Below are 2,066 nucleotides of genomic sequence, written 5' to 3'. Positions count from 1 at the left end.
AGTATTTCTGAATTACATATGTGAATGTAGATTTGTCCAATTATTAAGAAATACAAATATCTCATAGAACCACATTTTCAGATATGACAGTTGTCAGGCATTTATGATAAGCATAGCGAATTGGCAAATAAACGGTAAAATGACATACACATAATTAAGAACATATTAGGGATTCAATGCAGGAAGATGCTGAGAAAAATCCTATTTGGATGGTAAATTCATGGCAAATTGTCTTACCTTTAGCTCTTTTTTTTAAAAGTATATATTTATTTTTATTTATTTATTTTTTTGTGTGTGTGGCCAGCTCAGCCCACCTGGGGGCGGGGCTGGCTGGCATGTGGTGCTGGGGGATTGAACCATGGTCCCTGTGCTCTGCTAAGCTTGTTCTAAGTAGGTGCTTTAGACCACTGAGCCATCTCACCAGCCCACCCTTAGCTCTTTTTGAGATGATTAAGTTGGACTAATAGATGATTAAATTGGTAGAAGAGTGTAGGTAAATATTATGCAGTACTAAGAAAAGAAATCGTAGCTTTATCTGAGTAGATGTCATATTTGAATGTCATATATAAATGGGACATGAATGAGAATAACATGGAGATAATTGAAAGACATAGAGATGAGGATCTAGCAAATATAGGGCAATTAATAAATATGGAAAATAATTAGATGAGAGAGGATGGGGAAGATATGTAAGGAGGGGTAATATGGGATGGATTTGATCAAAATATTTTACATACATGTATGACAAATGCTATAATGAAATATGGGCAAGTTTGGAGCATTTACTTAGATTTATTTAAATTTTATAATAAAATTTGAAAACATATGCCTACCCCCTTCTAAAATTTGCTTGGTCCTCACTCCATAAATAATGGGATTGAGCATAGGGGGAATGACCACATAGAGATTGGCCAGCAGGATGTGGACATAACGTGGAAAGTGTTTCCCACCAAACCTGTAGGCAAAGACAGAAAAGAACGCAGGGATATAGAAGAGAAGGATGACACAGACATGGGATCCACAGGTGCTCAGGGCCTTGGACTGGGCCTCTTGGGAAGAGAGGTGGAAGACAGCTTGGAGGATGTGAATGTAGGAAACAGCGATAAGGATGATGTCCAGGCCTGTGGAGAGCAGAGCAGCTGCCAACCCATACCAGACATTGATGGAGAAGTCAGAGCATGAGAGACGGGCGATGCCCATGTGCTCACAGAAGGTGTGCGCAATGATGTTGACTCGGCAGTAGTGCAGTCTCTTGAGGAGAAAAATGGATGGAAACATGATGATGAAGCTGCGGGTCAGGGTGGCAATGATGATCTTCCCGATGACCTTCCTTGTGAGAATCATTGCGTATCTCAGAGGGGAGCAGATTGCCACATAGCGGTCAAAGGCCATGGACAGCAGGACAGCGGAGTCAGCCACAAAGAGGAAGTGGATGAAAAACATCTGAGTGAGGCAGCCATCAAAGGAAATGTGGCTAGAACCAAACCAGAAGTTGGCTAGAGTCTTGGGCATAGTGGACGTAGACAGCAAGACGTCGGCACTGGCTAGCATGGACAGGAATATGTACATGGGCTCGTGCAGGCTGGGCTGGGAGATGATGATGCAGATTAGGATGCCATTGCCTGCCAGGGCAGCTATGTACATGGCGCAGAAGGGGATGGAAAGCCAGATGTGTAGGTGCTCCAGCCCAGGGATGCCAGAGAGGAAGCAGCCTGTTGTGCGAGTGTCAGAGTTGTTCACAGCATCTATGCTGTTGGCAGACAAAAAAGCCATGATTTTCTGCAGAGCCCTCACCTGTGTCATAGGGAAGAAATAGATTCAGATTTTGGACACACTAAAGAAGTGCACATAAGGGCTTGCAAGCAGCCACAGGTCTGTGCGTGTTCACAGGTGCTACGGTAGTCAAAGGCTCAATACACAGGCATGTTATCAATGACAGTCACACACAGGCTCTGCATGAAGTACATGGTCACTGGCCCTTTGCGTGGATAGGCTGTTTATCCTTATTGAGGACCTCTCTACAGCATGGTAAGACTTTAGAAAACTATAGAATTAAAGAAAAACAA

General features: G+C 43.2%; 1 protein-coding gene across 1 annotated transcript; it reads right to left on the bottom strand.

The window, feature by feature from the left end:
• Positions 1-792: 792 nt before the first annotated feature.
• LOC101580815 (olfactory receptor 52B6) lies at positions 793-1,803 on the bottom strand. Its single transcript, XM_004642010.1, has one exon. The coding sequence runs from the start codon at positions 1,801-1,803 to the stop codon at positions 793-795; it is 1,011 nt and encodes a 336-aa protein (XP_004642067.1).
• Positions 1,804-2,066: the final 263 nt, after the last annotated feature.

Source organism: Octodon degus, unplaced genomic scaffold, assembly GCF_000260255.1.
Source record: "Octodon degus isolate 3935 unplaced genomic scaffold, OctDeg1.0 scaffold00146, whole genome shotgun sequence".
Classification (NCBI taxonomy): Eukaryota; Metazoa; Chordata; class Mammalia; order Rodentia; family Octodontidae; genus Octodon; species Octodon degus.
Note: the sequence above shows the minus strand (reverse complement) of the source record. Positions and strands in the feature narration are given on the sequence as shown.